Source organism: Triturus cristatus, chromosome 7 (genome assembly GCF_964204655.1).
Source record: "Triturus cristatus chromosome 7, aTriCri1.1, whole genome shotgun sequence".
NCBI lineage: Eukaryota > Metazoa > Chordata > Amphibia > Caudata > Salamandridae > Triturus > Triturus cristatus.
In genome coordinates, this window is record NC_140590.1 from 214,627,609 (window position 1) to 214,653,740 (window position 26,132).

Here is a 26,132-nt window from a genome sequence, read left to right on the forward strand (position 1 = left end):
AACCTACGCGATCAACTGGTGAACACACGCCCACTAACACCGCAGGCAATCAAGGACACCACCTTGTGGAATCTCCCTGCTGTCACAGGAGACTATCCATGTGGCATGTGTGGGGCATGCTCCTCCACACGGCACACAAAGTAACTCCAACTGGGGAACTTCCGATGGGAACAACGCAAACACACAAACTGCAACACAACCAATTGTGTGTATCTCATCACATGCCCTTGCACCCTGTATTACATTGGAATGACTACCAGAGCCATTAAGACAAGGATCAGCGAACACAAAAGCACAGTGCGATGAGCGCGCACAGCACTAAACTTACTAACCACTTTCTGGAAAAAGGTCACCCGTGTGAGGCCATCCAGTGGACTATCCTAGAGGCCAATTCAGGTTGGAACAGTAACTCCCTCTTTAGACGCGAACAAAGGTGGGTCCATCGCCTTCACACTAATACCCAGGGCCTTAACGATGAAATCCCCTGGTTGGAGCTATAACTCACTGACAAACCCCACCTTTCTGGGCCTGTACCGTCTCGCACTGAATTGACATCCTTATGTGATCTGTACCCACAAGCCGCTCCACTGTACTCTATGGACGACAGTTTCACACACAGACACATACATCCGTGCTACACCAGCACCCCACGCGGCATACTTGTCAAATATCAATGCGCTCTGGCCTTACCGGCCTCCGCCCTCTGCCAACTCTGTACTATCATTTTTTGAAGTGTCCCTTGGGATGAGTTACACGACCTCTTTGTGAACTCCGCCCTCCACTACCCTATCTCAATGCTGTTACTTATTATGCGTTCATGTTAGTGAAGGCAGGGTTTGCGCGCACCAATAATACTGAGTCTAACCATTGGGTGCATTTCTCATATTTCATTCCTTCACCATACTATGTGCCCACCAGAGGACCTAGCTCGTACCCCCCTCTGGACCTAGATGCATATGCCACACACTGCGTGGTAACTTCCCCTCCCGTGTAACCCACTTCTAAGTACCTCCCGCATGCGTACACCCAGCGCACATCATGGCACGCATGCGCGCTACTACACACTAGCGCCTCATGGCACTATGTGGGCTAACTCCTGTGTCACCCCTATCTCAGTACTTCGCGCACGCGAACTTCCAGCGCGCTTAGTGGCATGCATGCGCGCCACCACACACTAGCGTCTCATGGCACGCACACGCGTAGCTAAGCCAATGGATGACAGGGCACTACGGGACCTAACCGAAAGTAGGCACCTCCTCTGTGACCGGCAGCGAACACTGAAAAGACAGCCTAGCTCTCTAGTTCATCACTTACGAGCTGGCGTCCGGACAGGGTAGGCTATCTGCGCCGACACCCAAGAAAACCGTGAGTAACCGAATACCGCGCTGCTTCTATGAAATTGAAATTAATCCTCTGTACCTTTAAAGTGTTAGCGCTACGATATTAATGGTTCGGTGTTTGAACACTTCTCGTTTCTCTTTTCCCCCCTCCGCTTTTTACTCATCTCCCTGGCCTCCCTTCGGCAACCACAGCCCAAGAAGGTGCGGGCATCCCACGCCGTAAGCTCAAGGAGTTATTTTATCTCCGTGTTTAGGTAAGCCGATATCCAGCCCTTGACTTGCGCACTTCAAGCACTTTTTCTTTCGTGGGTATATGTTTAGAGATTGGCCGAGGCACGCGCTAACCCTCTCTGCCACATTAGTAACGACATGGAGGACAAGCAGAGTGTGGCTTTGTGGTGCTGCACACAACCTGGCTTGTCTCTACCTACCACTCACCTTAGGCGTTTGACTGCTGTCACGGCCTAGACCGGGGCAGTACTTTGGGGGGGCTCACCTACTTAGCCCTGGCACAACCGTTGTGCTTGGTCCATTAGACACCCCCCTCCCATGCCTCGCCATGGATGGTGGTGCAAGCAACCCCACGGTGAGAAAACTGTCCTTCCACCACTGACTTGTCATGTCTCTCCTTGTTTTTAGCTATTCGCACTTCCTGGACCTTTGCTGTCTGGGTAATCATACCGCAGGGTACAGAGCAAATATACCTGAACCTTGTGTGTGTTTTGTCTCCCTTCCTTTCTTATCTTCTCCACAGGTCATAATCAAGGGGGCATAGATTTACTTCGGATTTTTGGCCACCTCCCACAATTAGTTTGTAGGCAACCTTCTTCCCCCCATTGAGTTGTGAGAGGGCCAATGCTACCCCACTCACAGTAAACACGTCCATACACTCACCACACACCACCCTCACACTTGGGCCTCATGAAACGCTAATGATCTTTCAGACCAATTCAGGCGTGAAACATGCCGACCTCAGCATAGTTACCCGGTCACATCGCGCTCACTCTGGTAACTTCTAACCTACGGGTCTTTTACCCTGCCAAAGGTACCTCTTCATTAAAAAACTTTTTTCTGGCAACCCTTAGGCAGTTTTAATACGCACTGCATGCACGCACTATTCCCCACATTAGACCTTTCACCCACACACCCACATGCACCCTTCGGCAGCTCTCTAAAAAGATCTCCGCCAAAGAGACCCTTCGGGGGACCCGTAGGGCATTGCACCGCCGGCCCGACGAGGAGCAACAGCCCGATGATGAAGCATGACATCCCTTGGGATGTGTGAGGGCAACAAGTGACAATTTGCATCTCTCCCCACCCCTTGACCTGGCACCCCTCTCCTTCTCTCTTTATTTAGTGTCCTCTCATCCTTGAATACTGCGTGTTGACTCCTTGCAACACTCACCCTGGAACAGTGCCCCCTGTTTGATTTACTATAAAAACAGGTTCACAAGCGCAAAAATTTACATATCACAAAAAGGGGATAGCATATTGAGCTAGTTCCACCAGATCCAAACTATTCACCCCATATTTTATTGAAAAAGAATTTTGACTTGAATTCAATTTCTGTTGTCCAGGACACTACAAGCAAAGAATTTTCTGATGTGCTAAGAAACAAATTTCCGAATGTTTTTTCAGATAAGTTAGGTTGCCTCAATGGGTACCTCCATCGGATTTGTATGATAGATAATACTAAACCTGTGTGCTGCAAGGTTAGGAATCTACCTGTTACAGTTAGGGAAATGGTGAAAGTTGAATTGGAGCGACTCAAATCTGAAGGAGTAATTGAGGATGTAGAAGCAACTCAATGGGTTGCTCCGGTAGTCGCTGCTAAGAAGGGGGATGGGTCTCTTCTTTTGTGTGTGGACCTTCGCAAATTAAACAAAAATGTTGTCATAGACCGTTATCCGCTACCAAAGATAAATGATATGTTGATGTTGTTAAAAGGTGCGAAGGTCTTCAGTACCATCGATCTGAGATCAGCTTATCTCCAAATTAGATTGGACGATGTCTCTAAAGACTTAACGGCATTTGTCACTCCCTATGGAACGTTCCGCTTTGCAAGACTCCCTTTTGGTCTTGTATCAGCAGACTCAGTTTTTCAGAGAGCGCTGGAGAGGGTTTTTAAAGGTCTTACAGGTGTTAGGGTTTATCAGGATGATATATTAATTTTTGGAAGTGATACAAAGGAACATGATGAGAGACTTTTCATGGTACTGAACAGGTTGCAAGAATTCAATCTGACACTGAAAATTGAAAAGTGCATATTCAGGAGAAGCTCGATTGAATATTTGGGGCACACTATCTCCGAAGGGGGTGTTTTACCAAAGGAAAGTTTAATTACTGCCATACAGAACCTAACCTCCCCAACGAATAAGGAAGAACTGATGAGCTTACTAGGTATGGCCGAATATTATAGAAAATTTATAAATGGCTTTGCCTCATTGTATGTTCATATGAGGACTTTGCTCCGCAAAGGTTGTGAATTCATTTGGGATAGTAGCTGTGAACAAGAATTTTATACCCTTAAAGAGAAGTTGAAAACTGCTCCCAGACTGTGTAGTTTTGACCCTGAGAAAAAATCTATTTTAATCACTGACGCAAGTTTGAAGTGGCTGGGAGCTGTCCTTTTACAAAAGGATTGTTCTCATGAACAGGTCATTCTTTTCTTGTCAAGGAGCTTGCGGGGCGCTGAGTTACGCTACTCCGTGATAGAGAGAGAAGCGCTCGCCGTATATTGGTCAATAAAGAAGTTAAAGAACTTCTTCTGGGGTGGTGTATTTGAAGTCAGGTCTGACCATAAACCTTTATGCAAGCTTTTTAGGGTATTGGCGCAGTTTCAAGTAGAATTACCAAATGGGTTGTTGGTCTCAAGGATTATAACTTTGATGTCAAATATTTGCCTGGGGTGGAAAATAAGGTGGCTGATGCTTTGTCCAGACTTGTTGTCAAAAGTGAGCTTAATCTTGATGATGAAATTGAACAAGATGACGATATGGTTTGTGCCATTGAGGAATCTATAATTGACAAGGATAGATGGGAGAAAGCTTTGCAACAAGATCCAGAATTAGTGAAAGTCTTAGAAGCTGTCAACAAGGGTTGGGAGACAAAACACAAAGGTGATGTAAAGATAGAGAAATGTTGGCATGTCAGAGACCAGTTATCTGAACGCAATGGTCTGCTGTTCAGGGGTTTGAGACTTATCCCTCCCAATTCAATTAGGCTAGAACTTATATCTCTTGCACATATGACACATCAAGGCATTTCTAAGACAAAAGAGAGACTTAGGTTGAATTATTAGTGGCCAGGCATGGATTTACAGGTTAAACGGAAAATAAGAGATTGTGTAGAGTGTGAAAGGGTGGCCAAACCCAGAACACAACCCATGATCATAAGAGAAAGACCTGATGCCCCTTGGAAAGAAGTGGGATTAGATATTCTTGGCCCGATACAGTCTTCTGGAACCAACTGGTATTTTTTTGTGTTGGTTGACTTTTTCTCGAGATGGCCAGAAATAGGAATCTCTAGAGGGATTGAAACCAAACATGTAATCAATTTTTTAGAAAAACTTTTCGCTAGAGAAGGGATACCTTCTAGTATCCTTACTGACAACGGCATACAATTTGTATCCAGAGAAATGGAGTCATTCTTGTCAACACATGGTATCAAACACAAAAAATCTTCTTTGTATCACCCAGAAACAAATGGAATGGTCGAGAGATTTAATCGTGTACTAAAAGAAACCATTAACATGGCACGCTCAACTGGTCTAGATTGGCGTAGTCAAATACGGAACAAGGTTGAGGCTTACACGTTGTTGCCTCACTCTGTGACGAATAGTACCCCCTTTGAATTGTTCAGGTCTAGGTGCCCCAACATCTTAGTTGTACCTCCCTGGGTAAATAACATGCAGCCTGAATTACTTTCTGAAAATGAAAAGTCTAACTGGCAATTAAATGAGTCAAAAAAGGTTGAATCTAGAAAAACACTTCATGACTTGAGAAAATCTGTAAATAAACCAGCAGTAAAAATTAGGGATTGGGTTCTCATAAGAAATCCATCCAAAAGGAAATCTTCTTCAAGAGTTTTGAAACCCATTCAAGTAATCAAAATATTTAACAATGCTGTAAAAACTGCTGATCACCGCATTTGGAATTTAAACAGGGTGGTGGTGGTTAGGAAAGACTTTGTGGCTGGTCATCATAATCCCAGTTCTCATGATTTATCTCATCCCTCATGACATTTGCAGATCCTCGAGAGTTTCCTTTCCACCTACATTTTTAAAAGACTTTGTTAAATAGATTTTATGTATTTTGATTTTAAGATATAATTTGATCTTAAGGTATAACTCACCCTCCTTCTTTATAAAGGACGGGGATGTGTGGCATCTTAAGATGTTTCTCCTATTGCCAGGTGCTTAAGAATGTTTTATTCTGTATGTACTGTGATGATGTAAGCACCAGCAAGGCAGTTGGAACCTGGCTTTCATCCCTGCAGGAGCTTCTTGTGGATGGGATCTATTTCTTGGAATAAACTTAAATATCCTTTCAAGTAATCCTGAGTAACCTCATCTTTACACCCACCTTGGGGGGGGGGGGAACCCGAATATGATGGGAGTATAAAAAGACATCACATACTACAGCAGTACAAAAAGAAAAAAAGAAACAAGTAACATTCAACAAACAAGCATTGGCAATATCAATAGGTCTGACTTTAAAGGAATGCTGTATAGAAATGTGAAGCATTATAAGTAAATAACCTGGGAATTAACCCCTTCAGTGCCCGCCCCTTTCCCCGCCCTGTGCCGGCCGTTTCATTAGCGGGCGGGGTTTGTGACGAGCTGGTCTCGTCACGGGCACAGCGCAACCGCGGCCCATGACGAGACCAGCTCGTCACGGGCATTGAAGAGGTTAATATGTATTTGTGAGAAAGCTAAGAACTGTGGAATAATATTGGTTAAAAGGTCAGGCTACAGTTGCCCTCCTCCTATTTCTGCTGATGCCAGAGAAGGGTAAACACCATACATTATCTAGTTATCACACCATCCACTATCTAGTTATTTAAGGCACTTTTATAGCATTATCATGTAAGGTGTGCACCCCTGCAAGTTCAAGCTGAGCCAGCTCCATCAACAAACAAAATGATCACATGGAGGGCATGGGTTTCAGCCACTCTATTCTAATATTCCCTTCTTTTTTTATCAGGTGACCCAATGTCACAACCACCCTAATGGGTTCCGATTGTTCTTGATGCATAAGAAGGCTCTCTTTCTCACCAAAGCTATTGGGTTCAAATCTGGGAATAGCTGATGACTATGTCCTCCTAAAGCCAACTTTTGACTTCCATGATCCCCGTCTCGCGCCTGCTACTGCCCAGAACTGCTTGATTTAGTGGGACAACTATGCTTTTGTCATGACTACGTGCTGAAGACTAAATGTAGTTTCTTCTAGTAGTTCACCCACAGGAGCCACTGATGAGGTGCATTCTGCTCGGTTCACGGGTTCCTCCCATGTTTTCCTTATAAGACGTAGGCCGTGGCATTTGAAGGAATTATTCCTGGATTCTTTTTTCCTGCCGTTGCTCATTCACACCAGACACACCTGTCTGTCAATTCACATATCCCTCATGCAGTTAGACAGCTTACGTTCCATGGCATCCAGCGGGGTCTGCTAGCAGGGCTTCTGTGCTCTCCTGCTGCCACCAATTATGTGGTGTGAGACCACCAATGACAGGTGATCACCGCTCTTGTCACTCTTCAGATGCATCACCTGGATGCCAAAATGACCCCTCCCCCATGGCAGCAGTTTCATTAACCTCACGAGATAATGTTACTGCCACAACTTCCGCAACTCCTATTTTCTATTGCTGTTCCCTCACAAGATATATTTGTCTTTCTTGCCTTCATTATACTCTTGTCTTCGCAATGGTCTGCTTCATGGCTGTCTGTATTGGGTTTCACTTTCTATACATAATAATGACCTGGAGAAAAAATCGAGAATGTCCTCCGATCAAATGCTTAATATACGAAACGGCTCTCCGGATATAAGCAGGTTGCATTAGAAAAGTGGCTTGATTGAAGGAGGGCGATCAATGGGGCAGCAGTGTGTTAGATTACTGAACCCTTGGTAGCCATTACTGCCTTGTCTCTTCCCCTTAAAGTTTTTTTTATTTATTTACTGGCAGCATGCCATCTGAATCATGGTGCCAGTTGTTGCGTATGTGCGAGACAGCCACAGGGCAAATAAAAGCGATTTCAGTATTCAAGTTTGAGGAAATTTTAATGCTGTAAAAGTGGTTCCTGATTTCACAAATTAGGTATGCGAGTGACAACAATAACTATGGGCTTATCATGTAGGAAGTAATTGTGTTGATTTTCCTGCTTCTAGTTATCTTTATTAATTGTGATTATTTAATTGCAGGGCTTTTAAAATGGACAGGAGAGGATTCATTATCCTTGCACTGACTGCAGGTGAGTGAATACCAGCATTTCCTTGTGGGGACATTCCAACCAATTTGAGTATTAAATGGGGGAGATAATCCAAACAGTTGGCCAAAAAAAGAAGGCACACATTTGGTCAGATTCTTTGTGCCAATCCCTTTAATCCACTGTTGTTGGACTTGGCCCTTTTGGCAGGTTCACCCCAAAACTTTTTGCGTTCTCCTAGCCTTTTTGTGTAACCTGGTATTGGTGATTTTAGGCCTTTGAGCACTTTAGCACTGGGGTCCAGTGTAAAGTGTGTGCGCTCTGGGTATGTTTGGTGAGATAGGCCTGCCCTCCCATAGGAATGCTTGGGGAAAATGTGTGTCCCTGGTAGCTCCTGGTGTGAGAGGAGTGCAGGGTCGAGTTTGGTATGTGTGAACTCGTGAAAATAAATGCTGCGCAATGGTGTGCGCAGATTTATGGTGACTGGTGGAGAAGTGCCACTTCTAGAAGTTGGCATTTCTGTGGACTGTGTGTCTGCCTGCCTGGTGTGAAGTGCATGTCTGGCTTGTAATTAACAGGAGCTGAGAGGGCTGGGGAATTCCAGGAGCCAGGGTGAGTCTGCCCGGTAGTGAATGGAGAGATCTGCATGTAGATGGGAGGGAGGAGTTTCACCTAGGACCTGAATAGGGCTGTGCCTTCCCGCCACAATGCCGGCTCCACCCCTGTGGTGCATCTGAGTACCTAGAACCCATCTGACAAAGGAGAGAGGAGCTGAGCACAACAAAGTGCTCCAAAGCTCCCCCAAACCAGTTGCATCTGGTTTTTGCCCCAGCCCTGTGCTGTGTCACAAAGGGAACATTTTGTATAAATATAGGGGCTGTGTCCCCAAAAAATTGTTCAGTTCTTGGTTGCTGTTCCTGCTGGGGGCATGCTGCTGCTGGGGCCCAGGGGGGGCTTCCATGAGGGCTTGCCTACCTGGGCCCTGCCATGCCCCTGGATGCCACAATGACTCTTTGGGGACCTTTTGCTTCATTTCTTCCCCTAAGTAAGGACTGATGCCTTTGATAGAGTGCCATGAGATTCTGAGATTTGTAGGGGTGCATCATATTCACCGTTAGTCAGCACCCACATATTAATCAATGTATGTTTAGAAGTGCCATAGAATTGTATTACTGTAATCGTTTAACATAGAGGTGATTAGAAAAATAATAATTTTTTTGTGAGGATTAACGTTGCAAGCTATTGTGAATGTATTTAGTAGACAGCCCAATGATTAGTTTTCGTATAATGCAATGTATTAGGTTAAACGTGTGCCATGTTAGAATTAAATACGAAGGCTGCTTATTTACTCAAATGAGAATAATGAATTAATGCTTAGAATGTGATTGAGTAGTGCGTTTAATCTTGTAAAGGCCCGATCGCATATACGTTAGAAGAGAAGGTCTGTTCATTTCTTATGTTCGCTAATGTTGAAGGCCGAAAAACGATTCCCGTGTTAAAGGCTTGGGTTGTAGAGAAATGTAAAATCTTGAGACATGAAGTCTTTCTTTTCTCGTTCCCATGTTTCTGTTGCAGGTGTAAGGACATTTAGCTCGTTAGTGAGAATAGGTCTTTGTTTTAGGAGTTAGAGTGCTGTGAGAAGCCAACAGGGGAGTGTATTGGAATGTGAATCAGATACATTTGCCGAGCAAAGGGGCCTGAGACTCAAGGTCAAGCTAACGAACGATGGACGACAGACAGCTTCTGATGGAAAATTACCGAAGGAAGACCTGGCTGAAGAGGTGTGCCGAAGGGCGTGTTCTGTGATTTGGGGGTTTTGTACTAGGGACAGTGCCCCGTGGGTTGAGCAGATGAGAATTAGATGGGAAGCTAGAAGGAGCATCTTAGATTGAGTTCTTACTAAGTCAATGAACTATTTAGGAAGTCTTCACTTCTGACACCTTTTCTTTAATCCTCGTGCCTGGGAGGGAATGCTAAGTAGGGATGTCACCTTAGAGTTAGTGTAGGGATAGAAATGTTTTTTTTTGACTACTGATTCCAAAAATTGATATAAGCATAACGATCATCTTTTCTTTTTTAGCCGAATGAGAATTTTGCGTAGACTTGCATTTGTACTAGTGCCCATTTACCTTTTGTGCCTTGTATTGAGGTGTCTGTGTGTTCAGATGTTTTTGATTATAATAACATCTTACAAATTTTAGATTTGGAGTCAGTGGTCCTTGCCAAATGAAATCAAATTGTGGTAGATATATTTTGATAATTGTGTTTATCCCCTCTACGCTATCTGGCAGATAAAAGATCCTGGCGACCTGTGAGGGTTCTTGTGGATAATCAGGTAGACAAGAATCCGGCCCTATCAGTTGGTAGCAGAGTAGGATGGATATTTCCGATAGCGAGGGAAGATCTAGATTAGGATAAGTGATCCTTGAGGCCCACAGAAGTCAAGTGATGGTGACTCATCGGATGGTGAGCAGCGGACGACGGCGGCTGATGGAGATTGGCGGAGAGTAGCGGTGCGACAGAAAGCAGCAGTTCGAGGAGGAGTGAGTATGAATAGGGTGAGATGTTTGTACATTGTGGTGTTGATTTGGTATGTGATGTCTTGTGGAGTTTGGAGTGAGTGTTGAGTGATTGTGAGATCAGGCTGTGAGCGCGTGCAGCCCAGGAAAGTCTTAGGCTCGACGAGTAGCTTAAGCGAGTGTGGTGTAGAACACACCCAAGGTAGATTTTGTTGACCACTGAAAGGGGATCGTGAGACGTCATCGATCACCCGGACCGAGATAGGGGGTGCGAATGGACGGACAGTCAGAGAAGTAACTTGTTTGGGACAAACATTTATTTCAGCGTATGAATGGAACGAATGCAAGGGTGAGACGTGAATTGTGAAGGAGGGGAACTGCTGCGAGCGGAGGAAAAGTGATGTCAGAAGGTGTCGCGCTGTGATAGGTCGGTTGGTGTGAGTCGCGCTGTTATTGGTAGGTTTGACATCAGGAAGTAGACGAAACATTGCGTACGATTGAAATTTGTTCATCATGAAGTGTTTTAAAGTTTTCCGAGAATTGTGCAGAGGTGACAAACATGTGGTTACTCGTAGGGGTGGGCGGAATTTGAGAAATCCACTTTCGCAAATTATCGCGAAAATGTTACAAATTATCGCAAACACGCGGAAATATCGTGAAGATGCGGAAGTTTTTTCCCGCATGTTCGCGAGATTTTCAGCATGGTTGCGGCTCGCCAACTTACCCATGTCGTTGCTCGCGGGCGCGGCCATCTTGTTTTCAGTTGTCTCACGGTGCATGATCGCGAGAAGAAAGATGTGATCGCGTGACGCATGACATCACTGCGGACGCGAACTGTCGCGAGACAGCGCAAATGGCTAAAAACAATACAACATCTCATGGAGAACGCAACCGGATCAAGAAAACTTGTCGGCGAACGCAGGGATTCAGGTAAGGCGATCGCGCGTGCGCAAGAATGTATTATTTTACAGCGCGAGCAAGAAACAAATTATCGCGAAGCTGCGGAATGCGGAAATTTTGACATTTTCACGCTTTCCGCGGAACGCAAAAATGTCAAATTATCGCAATTTCCGCAAACGGAACGAAATTTTAGCCCAGGCCTACTTACTCGTGGGGGAGAAGAGGCCCCTACCGAGGATACTCCAGCACATTATATGGCAAGAAATGTGGGGTTGCATACCATAATTTGGCTTGAGAATTGGCATAAGATGACTCAAGGTGAAGGAGAATTAGCTTTCCCACGATATGGCTCATTTAGGTTGGAAGTGTTGTATCAGTTGAAATCTGTGATGGCGGCTTTACGACCTTTGCCGAGACCAACTCAGTTTGAAGCATTGCATGCATGGGTTAAAGCAGCACATGATAGGAAAAGAGATCGAAGTCAGGAAAGGGTGAAAAAGTCAATCAAGGCATTTAAGAATGCGAGATGGGATGTAGAAGAGAAAAGATGGAGAGTACAGACAATAGAAGGAGACAGGTTGTATCCCTTATTGGTAAAAACTGATGGCTCTAAGACAAAGAGTGTGGATGATGATGATGACAGTGACACAGATGATAGCCTGCTAGAGAGGTTGTTATCTGAGAGACCACCTCCATACAATCCTGATCTTTGCGAGGGGAAATCGGCTCAGACAGAAGGTACTAGTGGAGTACCGACCCAGTTAGAAGTGAGAGTAGAAGGGAAAATCTCGACAGGAGTTGAGGGTACTAGAAATCAGCCTGTAGCCAGCGCAGAGGTTGGGAGAGGTGTGCGATTACCAGATGCTCTAGAGGTACCGGTCACCATTGGAACTATTGTTTCTGTCTACGACCCAGATCAAGAGAAGGTTGGAAGTTCAGTACAGTCAGTTGTAGGAGCAAGGAGTGTGGCTGAGGGAAATGGATCAGTGAGTGGGATGGAGCAAACTCCGAAGCCTATAGAATGGAGTACGCCATTACCAGCCACAGCAGACTCCTCTAGGGGACAGGGAGAGTCGAGACCAGTGAGACAAAGGTCTTTGGTGGAGTCAAGATCAGATTTGCGAATGTGGGCACCGCCAGTGAGGGATCAGAATCAGAGTGTGAGGACAACAGCAGAAAGCAAACGAGGCACGATAGTGAATCGTTCCGTTCCTATGAGTATGTCTGAAGAGAGTAGATCTCAAGAACGGGAATTTGAGTACAATTAAAGGGATGGTGTAGCTTATCGAGAAGCACTGAAGGGAACTCTGAAAGGGAAGATGTTAGATTTTGTGAGGCTGAAGGCAGAGGTAGATGAGATAATAATTGGAAATTTGCCTCTTGAGAGGGTCTACATGTATGAACAAGATGAGTTACTCTTTGTGGCAAAGGATGTGACTCACAAAGCACGAACTGCACATGAAAAGTTGTCAGAATTGGCCAAAATGTATGAGGTGGACTTGTCCAAAACAAAATCATTGCAAGGAAGTCATAGATTGCAGTATAGTGATCAGGAACTGGAAGAGAAAAGGGTCATGGGATTGCGGGCCCATATCAAAGATTTGATCATAGCAATGCGTGCATGGATCATGCTCAATAAGTGGGAAGAAAGATGGTCCAAGAATAAAAGCTCTAGGAGAACCATAGGAGAGACGCCACCTCCCGGTGGGGGGATGATGGAGGTAGGGAATTACCCTTTACGAGAGGTACAAAATGGAGGACTTGTGCCCAGGGGATTGGGTACTTGTGCGTAAACACGTGAGGAAGAGTTGCCTGGATGCTCGTTGGCGTGGTCCGTACCAGGTAATACTGGTTACGAACACGGCAGTGAAGTGTGGGGGATTGCCGAACTGGGTGCATGCCTCCCATACCTGCAGAGTTCCAGCACCCTTGGAAGATACAGCCCCTCTCGTGAATGAAAATTCAGCTGAGGTGGCAGAGCCATCTGAGAGGGCAAGTCAAGCTGTGAGGGTTGCTGATGCAGTTGGTTGTGCACTAGATCAAGCTGAAAGGAGATGTGAAAGTCTAAATCCAGAATATGACTCAGACGAAGAAAGTGTTGCTGTGTGTGGAGTAGAGTCAAATTCTGCTGAAGAAGGAAGTAGTGCACAGGGTACTCGAAGGGAGAGCAGAAGTGCCACAGAAGCAGAGAGAGTTTGGCCCGTGAACCAGAGACGGGTAAACTTGAGATTGGCACCTGGAAGAGATCTTGCCCCAGTTTCGGAAACATCTGAATCTGAGCAAAGTGACGAAGAACAAGCTCAAGTGAATCTGAGAAGGTCAAGGAGAGCAAGAAAGCCGTGTCAGAGGTACGCCTCACCAGAGTGGACATACGCTGTGACTGATGCCAGGCATACCGAGCACCGGGAGGCTAAGATCCTTGACATTGATCGGCAATTCTCCGAACTTGAAGATAGAAGTGCTATTGAGAGTTCCAGGATTGGAAATCGAAGGAATATTGACCCTCAATATTCCGAATCCACCGCTTCTGAGTAAAGTTCGTGAGTTGATTTTGGAGACATTGGTTTTTCCGACTTTTGCTGTTATACCATCACCTCAGGAGTTGGTGATCCTTCGTCTTGAAATTTTGCAAGGAGTTTTACTGCTTTTGGGAGCGAATATTGTTCTGGACTGAAAGTGAACCTTCCGTTGTATGTAAGTCCGAAAAAAAATAACCTAGGCCCGAGTTGGAGAAGAATACATTTAGGGACTTTCCGCTAGGGACAACGAAAAAGGGTTAGGGAAGTCTTTTGTGGACTCTGTAAATAAGGAACTGAAATTTGCTAGGGGATTTCCAGCTTTGAGACCTTGTGTGAACTGGTTTGACGAGCAATACTCGGATGAGAAAGAGACTTTTACCTGTTGCTGTTGAACTGAACCTTACAAAAATGGGCGACACTGGAAATACTCACCGTAGAGCTAAGTTAGTGATAGGTACACTTTTAGGGGTAGTGATAGCTGCTATAGTTGTGATAGTTGTAGCCTCATATATAGCTTTTCATGAGCAGGAGGGGGAGGTACAGGGGACACCTACACCTACCACCTCTAGACAAAAAGGGGTTACTATAGGAGCTCAAAGGGCTTTGATACTTGAAGAGAGTCGTAGATTCCGTGTAGATTTATCTAGAAGTGATTTCAATCTTAATGCTTAGGCGAAGCTGTTGTATGAGTATGTGGATGTGCCCGTCCGCGCCTGGACCGCGCCCAGCGCCAGACCCCCTGGTTCTCTTCGCCGCCAGCGCACCTGACTCACCAACGATGCTACAACCCTCCTCGCACTCAACGCCGGACAAAACAACACCTGCCACCACGCCACCCCGAGACGCACCCACGGACCCTTCTCCTGCCACGCCTGCCGATTCTCCTGCCTCTGACCCTGCACCGCACCAGCCAAAACGAGCCCCAGCAACAACCATCTGAAGTGCATCCTGCTCAACACCCGCTCCATCCACCGACACGCCGTCGAACTCTGGAACATCCTCGACTCGACATCACCAGACATCGCCTTCCTGATGGAAACCTGGACGAACGCCTCCTCAGCGCCCGACATCGCCATAGCCATCCCGGATGGCTACAAGATCACCAGGAACGACCGCATCAACCAGACGGGAGGAGGCATCGCCATCGCCCACAAGAACACCATCCGCATCACGACCAACTCAGATGACACCCTCACCTCCGCCGAACACCTCCACTTCCAGATACACACCAACCCCAAGACCACTCTCAGAGACACCCTCGTCTACAGACCACCGGGACCACGCACACAATTCAGCGAAGTCATCACTGATTTCGTCAGCCCGCACGCCATCAACTCCACCGACTACATCCTCCTGGGGGATCTCAACTTCCACCTGGAGAACAACAAGGACCGCAACACCGTCGCCCTGCTGGACAACCTCGCCAACCTCGGACTCAAGCAACTGGTAACCACCCCCACCCACTATGCCGGCCACACGCTTGACCCAGTCTTCTCATCCAGCAAGCACGTCGCCTTCAGCCACTCCACCAAACTCCAGTGGACCGACCACAGCTGCGTCCACTTCAGCTTCAGAAAAACGACGACCCACCACCACCCGCAACAACCCCCTCGTAGGAACTGGAACAAGACCACAATCGACCAGCTCACCACCTTCCTCAGCCAGAACCCCCCACCAGCTCAATGGACCCTAACGAAGCCGCCAACAACCTCACTCAATGGATCACCAACTGCGCAGACGCCCTTGCACCACTGAAGAACCCCGCCAGCAGACGCGGCAGCAAGAAAACCTCCTGGTTCACCGACGAACTCATCACCTCCAGGAAGAACTGCCGCTCCCTGGAGAATACCTGGCGCACCAACCAGACCACAGACAACATGACTGCCCTCAAACACGCCGCCCGCAAACACCACCAACTGATCAGCACCACAAAGAAGACAGCCTTCAAGGAACGACTGGACAACAACACCCACAACAGCAAAGAACTCTTCACCATCGTCAAAGAGCTCTCCAACCCCGACGCCGGAAACAACGACATCACTCCCTCGCAAGACCTCTGCGACTCTCTCGCAGCCTTCTTCCACGACAAGATCGCCGACATACACAACAGCTTCGGCCCTCCAACCACGAACCCCACCACCGAACCGATGCCCCCCACCGCCACCCTCCGCGCCTGGACCCCGGTCAGCACCGAAGACACAACTCGCACGATGAACACCATCCACTCCGGATCCCCCACGGACCCCTGTCCACACCACATCTTCAAGTCGGCTGACTACATCAGCGCACCCCACCTCCGCGACATCATCAACGCCTCCTTCAACACCGCCACCTTCCCGGATTGCTGGAAACACGCCGAGATCAGCGCCCTGCTGAAGAAACCTACAGCAGACCCCACCGACCTCAAGAACTTACGCCCCATCTCGCTCCTTCCGTTTCCTGCCAAAGTCATCGAGAAGACCGTCAACAGACAGCTAGCCGCCTTCCTTGAGACCAACTGTTCCCTCGACCACTCGCAGTCCGGCTTCCGAGCCAACCACAGCACGGAGACCGCCCTCATCGCAGCCACAGACGAAATCAGATCCCTACTGGACAACGGGGAAACAGCGGCCCTCATCCTCCTGGACCTCTCCGCAGCATTCAACACCGTCTGCCACCGCACCCTGGTACAACGCCTGAACAACACCGGAATCCAGGGGAAGGCCCAGAGTGGATCACCTCATTCCTCGCTGGAAGAAGCCAGAGAGTCCGCCTCACCCCGTTCCGGTCAACGGCCACTGAAGTCGTCTGCGGCGTGCCCCAGGGATCATCGCTCAGCCCCACCCTCTTCAATGTCTACATGAGCCCCCTTGCAGCCATCGCACGCCAACACAACCTAAAGATCATCACCTACGCCGACGACACCCAGCTGATCCTCTCCCTTACCAACGACCCGGACACCGCCAGAGCCAGCCTACATGAAGGGATGAAAGACGTCTCCGAATGGATGAAGAACAGCCGCCTGAAATTGAACTCAGACAAGACGGAGGTTCTCATCCTGGGGTCATCACCCTCCGCCTGGGACGACTCCTGGTGGCCCCCTGCCCTGGGCGCCACCCCCAAGCCAACGGACCACGCACGCAACCTGGGCTTCATCCTGGACTCCTCCCTCTCAATGTCCAGACAAGTCAACGCCGTCTCGTCTTCGTGCTTCAACACCCTGCGTATGCTTCGAAAGATCTTCCGGTGGATCCCCACCGAGACCAGGAAGACGGTCACCCAGGCCCTCATCACCAGCCGGCTGGACTACGGGAACACCCTTTATGCCGGCACCACCACCAAACACCAGAAGAAACTCCAACGGATCCAGAACGCCTCAGCTCGACTCGTCCTGGACATCCCCCGTCACAGCCACATCTCCGCACATCTGAGAGACCTCCACTGCCTCCCCATCAACAAAAGGATCACGTTCAGACTCCTCACCCATGCACACAAGACCCTCCACGACCTGGGCCCCAAGTACCTCAACAACCGCCTGACCTTCCACCATCCCACCCGCCAGCTCCGCTCCACCAGCCTCGCTCTCGCCACCGTCCCACGCATCCACAGAGCCACCGCCGGAGGAAGATCCTTCTCCTACCTGGCGGCCAAGACATGGAACTCCCTCCCCATCCACCTCCGGACAACCCAGGACCTTCTCGCCTTCAGGAAGCAACTCAAGACCTGGCTGTTCGAGCAGTAACATTCCCCCCCCAGCGCCTTGAGACCCTCCGGGTGAATAGTGCGCTATACAAATACCGTTGATTGATTGGATGCAATGGATGCGAAGGATTGTTATGTGTGCATGCAGCTACCTTCTTCTGTAGATGAGGGCATTAGATACCATCATCTTCCACTAACCTATGGGATTTCTTGTAGCTTGTTGCTTAGCATCTTTTATGAGAGGAAACAGTGTGAGTATTTATTTTCTAATTACGATGCAGTACTTCCTGAAGTGCCGACCTATAAGCATTTGAACAAGTAGGACTATTATAAGTCAGAGGACCGACTTCGGAAGTATTTCATACCGACTTTGAGTTTGGATACGGCTTATGCTCACCGACATAACTTGACATGTTTATTGTTGGAAACTGAATAGAAGTTTATTGGTCAGATAGAAGATAGATATAGAAAACTAACCCAGACTCGAGATACAGGAGAGAGTCCAGTAGATTGGACTGATGAGGAGAGCTTATACAGATCTAAGGGGAGTTATGGTCCCATAGCCCTAGATCAAATGCAGAAGGGGAAGTTGTGTGTGAGACGTCCTCAAACCTATTATGAAAAGGTTTCGGTGGGACAGAGTACGTGTGACCATACCTTTACTATGGAGGACTCTGCTAAGAACTTTCTGCAATGTCCAGTGTAAGTGATTCCAACTGTGTATTTTGTGTGCGGAAGGAATGCTTATGTAAGGTTGCCTGCAAATTGGTATGGTACATGTTATCTGGCTATTATTTTTCCGAAGATTTACCATGCGGAAGATTTGAATCTGTTAGAGACAGGACATCATTCTAAAGTACGGAGAGCTGCAAGTGCAGGAGCAGTGATTGGTGATATCTTTGGAGCAATGATACCAAGTTTAGGTGTGGTTTTGAATGATGTGAAGATAAGAAAGTTGGCGACTGTGGTTGATGAATTGTCGATGAATACTACAAGGTCGTTGTTGTTGGTGGATGGAGAGATGTTGTCGATAAGGACTATGGTTTTGCAAAATCATCTTGCTTTAGACGTATTGTTAGCAAAAGAGGGCGGAGTCTGTAAATTGTTGAAAGTCCAGGAATGTTGTATGTATATTCCAGACAACAGCAAGGATATGGAGAAATATATAGACAACATTACCACGATTCATCAGGAGATTGCAGACCCGACTGAAGTGGGTGTGTGGGAGAAGATTGGTAAAGGATTTGGTTGTGTGGGAAGTTGGTTTGCGAGCTTGGGGAAAGGGTTTCTTGGATTTGTGTTGAAGCCACTCATTATTGTTGTGATTTGTGTTTTCTGCTTGTGGGGACGTATTAGAGCCTGCAAGTGGTACAGGGGAAACAGAGTTGAAAGAGCTCTTAGAGTGAATGAGAGGCGAATGGCGAGACTGCAGGTCAGTCAATACCAGAATCTTAAGCGAATGGAGAGGTTCCGACAGAATAGAATGGCAACAAGCACTGTTTAGGTCGGTTCTTTCTCCAAGGGAATGAGTTTGTGATGGTGTGATGACAATTGTCATCAAAGGGGGAACTGATAGAGTGCCATGAGATTCTGAGATTTGTAGGGGTGCATCATATTCACCGTTAGTCAGCACCCACATACTAATCAATGTATGTTTAGAAGTGCCATAGAATTGTATTACTGTAATCGTTTAACATAGAGGTGATTAGAAAAGTGATAATGTTTTTGTGAGGATTAACGTTGCAAGCTATTGTGAATGTATTTAGTAGAAAGCCCAATGATTAGTTTTCGTATAATGCAATGTATTAGGTTAAACGTGTGCCATGTTAGAATTAAATGCGAAGGCTGCTTATTTACTCAAATGAGAATAATGAATTAATGCTTAGAATGTGATTTAGTAGTGTGTTTAATCTTGTAAAGGCCCGATTGCATATACGGTAGAAGAGAAGGTCTGTTCATTTCTTATGTTACCTAAAAACGATTCCCTTGGTAAAGGCTTGGGTTGTAGAGAAATGTAAAATCTTGAGATATGAAGTGTTTCTTTTCTTGTACCCATGTTTCTGTTGCAGGTGTAAGGACATTTAGCTTGTTAGTGAGAATAGGTCTTTGTTTTAGGAGTTAGGGTGCTGTGAGAAGCCAACAGGGGAGTGTATTGGAATGTGAATTAGATACATTTGCCGAGCACAGGTGCCTGAGACTCAAGGTCAAGCTAACGAACGTTGGACGACAGACAGCTCCTGATGGAAAATTACCGAAGGAAGACCTGGCTGAAGAGGTGTGCTGAAGGGTGTGTTCTGCGATTTTGGGGTTTTGTATTAGGGACAGCGCCCCGTGGGCTGAGCAGATGAGGCTTAGATGGGAAGCTAGAAGGAGCATCTTAGAATGAGCTCTAACTAAGTGAATGAACTTCTTAGGAAGTCTTCACTTCTGACAATGTTTCTTTAATCCTCTTGCCTGGGAGGGAATGCTAAGTAGGGATGTCACCTTAGAGGTAGTGTAGGGATAGAAATGTTTTTTTTTTACTAATGATTCCAAAAATTGATATAAGCATAACGATCATCTTTTTGATGCTTCTAGAATCTGTAATTCTTTTCATTTTTAGACGAATGAGAATTTTACGTAGACTTGCATCTGTACTAGTGCCCATTTACATGTTGTGCCTTGTATTGAGGTGTCTGTATGTTCAGATGTTTTTGATTATAATAAAATCTTACAAATTTTTGATTTGGAGTCAGTGGTCCTTCCCAAATGAAATCAAATTGTGGTAGATATATTTGGATAATTAAGTTTATCCCCTCTACGCTATATGGCAGATAAAAAGATCCTGGCGACCTATGAGGGTTCTTGTGGATAATCAGGTAGACAAGAATCCGGCCCTATCACCTTTTACTGAGGGACCTTTACCTGCTACAGGAGCAGTGGCTCCTAGCGCTTTGTGAGCGCTATATCTTAAGTGCTCAGGGGAGAAGACCGCGTGGGCCTTGCAGCGCGGCGCTGCTTAGAGAGAGAGGGGGAATCCCCAGCTTAGGGATTCCCCCATGATGCTGACCTTGCGCTTATTTTTATATTTACGGTGGTTGCCCACCCCACATGGCAGCCTTCGAGGTATCAACTTTTATTTTTTTTGCCCACCCCGCTCTATATTTTAATTTGGGAGGGAGCCTACCCCTCGTTTCACAGCTGCGGCCCGATCACCGGAAGTGGAAGCCCGGCGCCCGCCTGACTGTGGGCGGGGCGCCAGGTGGAAGTGCTGCAGGACGGGAATGGCAGCGTGCGGAGAGAACGGAAGCCCACCCCGCCTCCGTGAGTTGTGGTGAGCTAAGTCCTGGGTCCCAGGAGGGGGCCTGGGTGAAGGCAGGGAGGTGTTGCGGCATTTCAGCGGGGTTCCCATGTGCGAGGGAGAGCCCCGCCTATGTCTGCAGAAATCCAGGGTCCCAGGAGAGGGCCCAGGTGAACTGAAGTGCCACCGCAGGGGAGAAGTGCTGCCGATCCTGGTGAGGAGACCCGGAGCCACACAAGCGAATCCTGGTGAGTGCAAGAGTCTGAGCGGCCCCGTCTGGTAGCGGGCCGCTCCCACACTTGGGGGCATGTTTATTTTAAGAGCCTGTGTGTGGCTCTAACGCTGAGGGCACAGATGTGCCAGGGCCCCCATCACCTTGTCATTTCAGCTGCCCTGCTCGCAGAGGGCAGCTGCAACGCTATGGGGGCGAAGTATGTTGAGAGTCCCAGAGTGGGCTCCACCGAGGCACACTGTCGGTGCCTGATCGGTCCCGCTGTTGCGGGCCGCTCCAACACGGGGCATGATCGTGTTAGGGGCCCATAAAAGCCCCGCGGGCCAGTAGTGCCCGTGCCCTCCCAGTGTTGACTGATCCCAGCTGTACTGCGAGAGCGCAGGCAGCTGCAACGATGGGTGCAGAGTAACTTAGAGAGCCCAGTGGGGCCCAGAGGGCACAGTCGTGCCAGGGCCCATGTTCCTGGGCCCCAGCTGCGCCGCACCAGCACGGGCAGCTGCAGCATTTTGCCCATTTGCTCAGGAGGCACAGTGAGTGCCAGTGAGGATCCCAGCTGCCCAGCAATTAGTGGGTAGCTGCAACGTTTAGGCCTGTGCGCACTTTCTTCAGCTGCAAGTGGCAGCTTAGCGCCCTGACATTCAGGACAGAGGGCATTTGAGCCCTAGAGGATGCCAGTTGGACTAGGGTCATTGTGAGTGGAAGTGGTAGAGCACCTGGCTGTACAAAACTACACAATGTGTTTTATGCCCCTTGTGATTGCATAATGTGTTTTATGTAATGTGGCGTATGAACCCTGTTTTCATGCCTCTAATGAAGTTGATGATCATGAGGTTATGGCGTAATGTGTTTGGGCTGCTGATGTCCTAGTGCGTAAGGTGTTTATGCTTAGGAGGGTGTCTTATGCTAATGTGGTTGTGCCCAATGGTAGGCTATGATATTTTAGGATGGTGTCTAATATGACTGTGATAATGCTTAGGTCATTATTGTGCCAGTAGTTACTGGTTGTGCTTTACATTTACTTACCTGTTCTGATAGTTCTGACCGTGGCCCGATTGGTCCGGTCCTGTATATAATCCCCTGTGAATATTGCCTAGTGCCAGTTGGCACAGTGTATATTATGTGATTATGTTTCTAATTTGTTTATGACAATACAAAGGCTATTTTTTATATAACCTTGTGTGGAGTTCCTTTTGTGGTGTGCCTGGGATGTTGTTGCTGTGTGCGTGCGCAAATGCTTTACACATGGCCACCGGGATAAGCCTGACTGCTCGTGCCAAGCTACCAAGGGGGTGAGCAGGGGTTATCTTTGGCGTGTAACTCCCTCGCCCTGACTAGAGTGGTGGTTTCTGCCTGGCTGTGGCGCAAGCCTTAGTCAACCAGAAATCCCATTTCTAACAACTGTATGTTCAGCAGCCCTCCAAACAGCCTGAGCGGGTCCACTCTACGAAACAAACCGGATGGACCTCTTCTGCCTTCGTTTTTGACCTTAAATGCCACAGTGCTTTTCTTAATTCAGAATTTAATTTCTTGTTATAAATTTGGGAATTGCTTTAGTTTTTCCCTTTTTTCTTTTCTCAAGACTATTTATATTTATAACCTTTTTGTTGCAGGTATTTTAAACACATTTAAAATCGCCATGTGCAGAGTCCCATTTGAAACGGTGGAAAAAAGGGATTTTCGAACTTATAAAGAATTCCCGACCTAACAAGACAGCTTCTTTGATTGGATCAAAGCACTTCCATAGATCTGAAAATCTAGCATATCCTAACCCACCAAACTGTGTGCACTAAAATACACAGTAATACGGTTCAGCACCTTACACTTAGACTGGCTCGCATCCTTACTCCTAAACATTCTGATCACCTTAACTACATCTTTCTTTATAGCTCTCATCATCCAAACCCCTGTGGTGTATACCAGGGCTATGTAAATGTCAAACTATTTTTAGTACCCACCTCAATCAATATTCCTAAGGGTTTGTATCCTTCAGACTTGCATGCTACAGTAACGGGGAGCACGCTCTGATGCTACCGAACCATAAACCTCATTTAGCTCTCAGTTGCTCTGCATTCTGCTCGTGCTTCTCTGCCATCTCTGCATGGATACCAATAAACCAGCTGAACCTATAGCAACACAAATTATTCCTCTGCAGATCAATGATGCACATGTAATTGGTGCTCTGTGAAAGCTGATACTCCAGTACCATTAGCGTGTGCTATGATATGATTTGGAATAATTTAGAATTCTAACTTTTAGTCTCCAAACTAGCAGTTGTAAAAACATCCTCTCACTTACCACAAATCAAGTTCTCCATCCCCCAACCCTTCTGTATTGTCCTCGCTGGACACCAGTGACCATCAAACTTGCAGTCCCAGTAATTTAGCTTGTCCGCTCAACAATGTGTTACAAATGTTCCTGTGACAGCAAGCAATGGACCAAACATCTACAGCCCATCTCTACATAACTGTGCTTTATCCACCTGTTAAGAATGTCAACAATGCATTACTGGATGGGCTTCATGTGGAGTAGAACTTTCATAACTCAAGGACAACATAATTGCACATTTCAGTCTAGATAATGCACTCAAAGATGCACCTGAGGATCAAAATCACAAATTGAATGTTAAGCCGGACGCCCTTGGGTGGTGTTCGCCCAAACATTTCCCCTTGCACCTCCCCTTTTACTGAAATCAATTGTATTGGCTATAAGACTGTGCACTGCTAAGGTGCTTGTGCTCTCTTCCTAAAACATTGTGTTAGACCTGGCATTTTTGGCACGTTTTCCCCCTGTCTTTTTTTGCTTCTGACCTATGTTTTGACTCGGTGTTGCATTTTTTTTTGCTGGTTTTAGAACTCTGCACTCTTTACCACTACTGATCAGGGCTAAAGTGTTCCCTGTGTAAACTGTGGCTAATATTGGTTATCCCTGATTGGCAAATTTGATTTACTGCTAAGTCCCTAGCAAACACTAAATAAGCCCATGGCCTGCAAATCAAATGCTACTAGTGGGTCTGCAGCACTGATTGTGCCACCCACATGAGTAGCCCTGCAACCATGTCTTAGGCCTGCCACTTTAGTTTTACACTGCCATGTCGACCTGGCAAGTGCACCCACATGCCAAGCCCAAGCCTTCCATTTTTCTACATGTAATGCACCCCAAAAGTAGCCCCATGGGTAGGGTGCAGTGTATACGAAAGGTAGGGCATGTGCTGGTGTGTTTTACATACCCTGATAGTAAAATTCTGCTAGTTTAGTTTTTAGGACTGTCTCTTCCATAACTTATCATTGGTGTAAATTTCAAATGGGAAGAGATGGAGATTTGGAGTTGGGGTCCCTGAATTCACAATGTAAACATATATTTTAGTGAAGGTTGTGTTTTTAAATGGCGTGTTTGATAATGCCACTTTTAGAAATTGGACATTTTGTTGCTCTGACATTCTGTGCCTCTGCCTGCCTATGGAATCCACGTCTGGTTTAGACTGACAGTTGGGCTGGTTTTGCATTCACTTTAGACAGTCACACAAAGGAAGCTGAGGCGTGCCCTACATATCTTGATTGCCCATCACCAGGCTGATGGGTCTCCCTAAGCTAGAGTGGCATGAGGAATTGTCACTGACACCTGAATAGGGCTACGCCTGTACTCACACATCTGTCTTCTCCACCTGTAGTGTGCCTGGGGCTAGGTCTGGGGAAGGCAGGGTGTTGTGCACTACAAAGGCTTTCCTTTGAAGTTTGCCTACTTCAAAGGCAGACACTGGTACACATATTGGACCTCTGGCACTGTTCTATCTGAACACTTCTGGACTAAGAGAAGATTCTGCAAATAAGAAAAGCTGGAGAAGCTGTAGGAGGGGAACTGCCACTCTGCCTGTTGCTGTATTGTGCTAGCCTACTGCTTGCTGATTCTATCTTGGGCAGTGAAAGGGCTGGACTTTGCTTTCTGTATTCAGCTTTCAAATGTTCTCCAAGGGCTTGTGTGTGCTTGCCTCCTTATTTAGAAGTCTCAGGAACGTCAAAGACTTCACCTGTGACCCTTGAACTCCTCAGCTGGCAGTTCTGACCTACCAAGTGGTGCCAATTTCAGTTCCAGGTCCTTGGAGGTGGCTTTGCTGCACAGAACTGAAGAAAATGCACACATCGACATTCAGCGCCTGTCCTGCGGCTAAGAGATCGCTGTAGCCAGAGTCCCGAGCACTGTCTCCAATGCAGGCCGTGTTGTGCATCTAAAGAAACTGATGTATCATCTGCTTCCTGGCAGGGAAATTGAAGCAGCACCTGCTTCACTGCGTCAACCCAGCACGTCTGGATTTTTGACACATCCCAGCTGTTCGCCAAGTGCTTCTTGGACAGGGTGCAAGCCACTGCCAACAAGAGACCCCCCCCCCCCCAATTTGCAACACAGGGTAACATTGGCTTACGCATGATTAGCATATTTAATTTACATATAAGCTCCTAATTAAAGTGGTATACTGTTAGAAATGGGATTTTTGGTTGGCTAGGGCTTGTGCCTAAGCCAGGCAGAAACCACCACTCTAGTCAGGGCAAGGGAGTTGCATGCTGAAGATAACCCCTCCTCACCCCCTTAATAGCTTGGCACATCAGGCTTATCCCAGAGGGAATGTGTAAAGTGTTTGCGCAACACACACAGCAGCAACACACTAGGCACACCACAAAAGAAACTACACACACGGTTATATAAAAAAAAATAGCCTTTGTATTATTCAAAACACATTAGAATCATAATCACACATATAGACTGTGCCAACTGGCACCAGGTAATAACTTACAGGGTATTATATACAGGACGGGGCCAATCGGGCCACTGTCAGCACCCTCAGAAAGTACAAGTAATAAAACACAACCAGTAACTACTGGTAAGACACGGTACTTGGCACTGTATCCTATTCGCATTAGGCACCATCCTAAAATATCATAGCATGACATAAGGCATCAGCAACAATACATTATGCAACATCACATTAGGCATAAACACATTGTGCATTAATCAGCAGTGCAACACAGTAACACTACCACCAGGTGTATACATCACCTTAGGGCCTTGCGCCCTGTCAATATACACAGGTACTCCAAATGGCCCCAGGCCAACTGGCCTTCTCTGGGGCTCAAATGCCCTCTGTCCAAAATGTCAGGGCTCACAATTGTAGGGCCTACCAAGTAGCCCTCTGGCTCCCAAGGCAGCAGTAACAATGTGCGTCATGCACTGGGGGCTGAGGAGTG

The 26,132-nt window shown here is 47.0% G+C and overlaps 1 protein-coding gene across 1 annotated transcript in view; it reads left to right on the forward strand.

Moving 5' to 3' along the window:
* The first annotated feature begins 3,082 nt into the window (after window positions 1-3,082).
* Window positions 3,083-26,132, forward strand: part of LOC146809247 (zonadhesin-like) — a 159,215-nt gene continuing 136,165 nt past the window's right edge. The window contains exons 1-2 of the mRNA XM_085614847.1: window positions 3,083-3,740; window positions 4,178-4,459. Of these exons, the coding sequence (XP_085470973.1) occupies window positions 3,083-3,740; window positions 4,178-4,459 (940 nt within the window). The remainder of the gene's footprint in view (window positions 3,741-4,177; window positions 4,460-26,132) is intronic.